The sequence below is a fragment of the Eimeria mitis genome, genomic scaffold, assembly GCF_000499745.2.
Source record: "Eimeria mitis Houghton genomic scaffold, Emh_scaff3479, whole genome shotgun sequence".
Classification (NCBI taxonomy): domain Eukaryota; phylum Apicomplexa; class Conoidasida; order Eucoccidiorida; family Eimeriidae; genus Eimeria; species Eimeria mitis.
Window position 1 is genome coordinate 4324 of NW_013571819.1, and position 1108 is coordinate 5431.

General features: G+C 63.0%; 1 protein-coding gene across 1 annotated transcript in view; it reads left to right on the forward strand.

Moving 5' to 3' along the window:
• The window catches only part of EMH_0066510 (WD domain-containing protein, putative), a gene marked incomplete at both ends in the record, with an annotated part of 3692 nt that overhangs the window by 2349 nt on the left and 235 nt on the right, over positions 1–1108 (forward strand). The window contains 2 exons of the mRNA XM_013498509.1: positions 1–90; positions 552–1102. Of these exons, the coding sequence (XP_013353963.1) occupies positions 1–90; positions 552–1102 (641 nt within the window). The remainder of the gene's footprint in view (positions 91–551; positions 1103–1108) is intronic.

Sequence of the window (1108 nt, forward strand, 5' to 3'; positions counted from 1 at the left end):
GTGCCCGAGGCCCTAGGGGGCCTCTGCGCTGCGGGGGGAGGAGGGCGCATCGCCATATATGCGGAGCAGCCGCATCCCTTGGACCCCGTGGTAAGCCGACAAGAAGAAGTGTTGAAGACTGCAGTCAGGGTCGCCCCCAGCGCCCTGCTGTTGCTCTTGCTGCTGCTGCTGTTGCTGCTGCTGCTGTTTGTGCTCTTCCTTTTGGCGCTGCTGCTCTGGGGGGGGCCGCCTGAGGCGTACATAATGATGTGGTTGTTTGTATTTCTCTGGATAGTTTAATTCTTATAGAAGGTTGGTGTTGTAGGGCCTCAGCACTAACCTGAGGGCGAAGAGGAAAAATAAATGCTGTTGTTCTAATAAAGCATAGCAACTGGGAAAGGCTGGCGGGGGTGGTGGGGGCGGCAAGAGAGGCAAAGGACGGGAGAAGCTGGGCTGAGGCTGGGGCTGTGTTGTGTGTCTCGCTGCGCATGCATGCATGCATGCACCAACGGCTCTTCTTGCTCTCTCTTTTATCGACAGCGCCGGGGTGGGGTTGGTGCTATTGTTTGCAGGTCCTGGCCCCGGGCGGCTGCGCGCTGCGGAGCAGCCGCCTTGATTTACTGCCGTGTTTGTGTGGGGGTGGCGGCACTATCTTCTCGCGGGCGCACCGCCGCCTGATAGTTGCAAACAAGCTTACTGCAGTTGCTGCTGCTGCTGCTGCTGCTTCTGCTGCTGCTGCTGTGGGCTCTCCAGGCCCACGCGGGCAGCCAGCCAGCCCGCATGCGTTTGACTCTAAACCCAAAGAGGGGCAGGAGGCGGGGGCCGGCACCCCATTAAGCGACGCTCGCGATGCTGCGCTGGGGACCCCCGTGGATGCGGCTCTGACACCGCTTGAGGGGGCCCCAGGAGGGGCCCCGACAGGGGTGGAGGCACTGGCTGTGCTGAGTGTACAGCCAACCCCCCTGCCCGTGCCGCTCTATGCCCCCACACTGACACTGGCGGTGGAGGCCGCAGTAGTGACGCTGCGGGGGCGAGCCCAAGGCGGTTTCGGGTGGACCCCCGAGGCGGCGCAAAGCGGGGGGCCCTCTCAACTGCCTGCAGACCCGGGGGAGGCCAAGGTAGTGTTAGG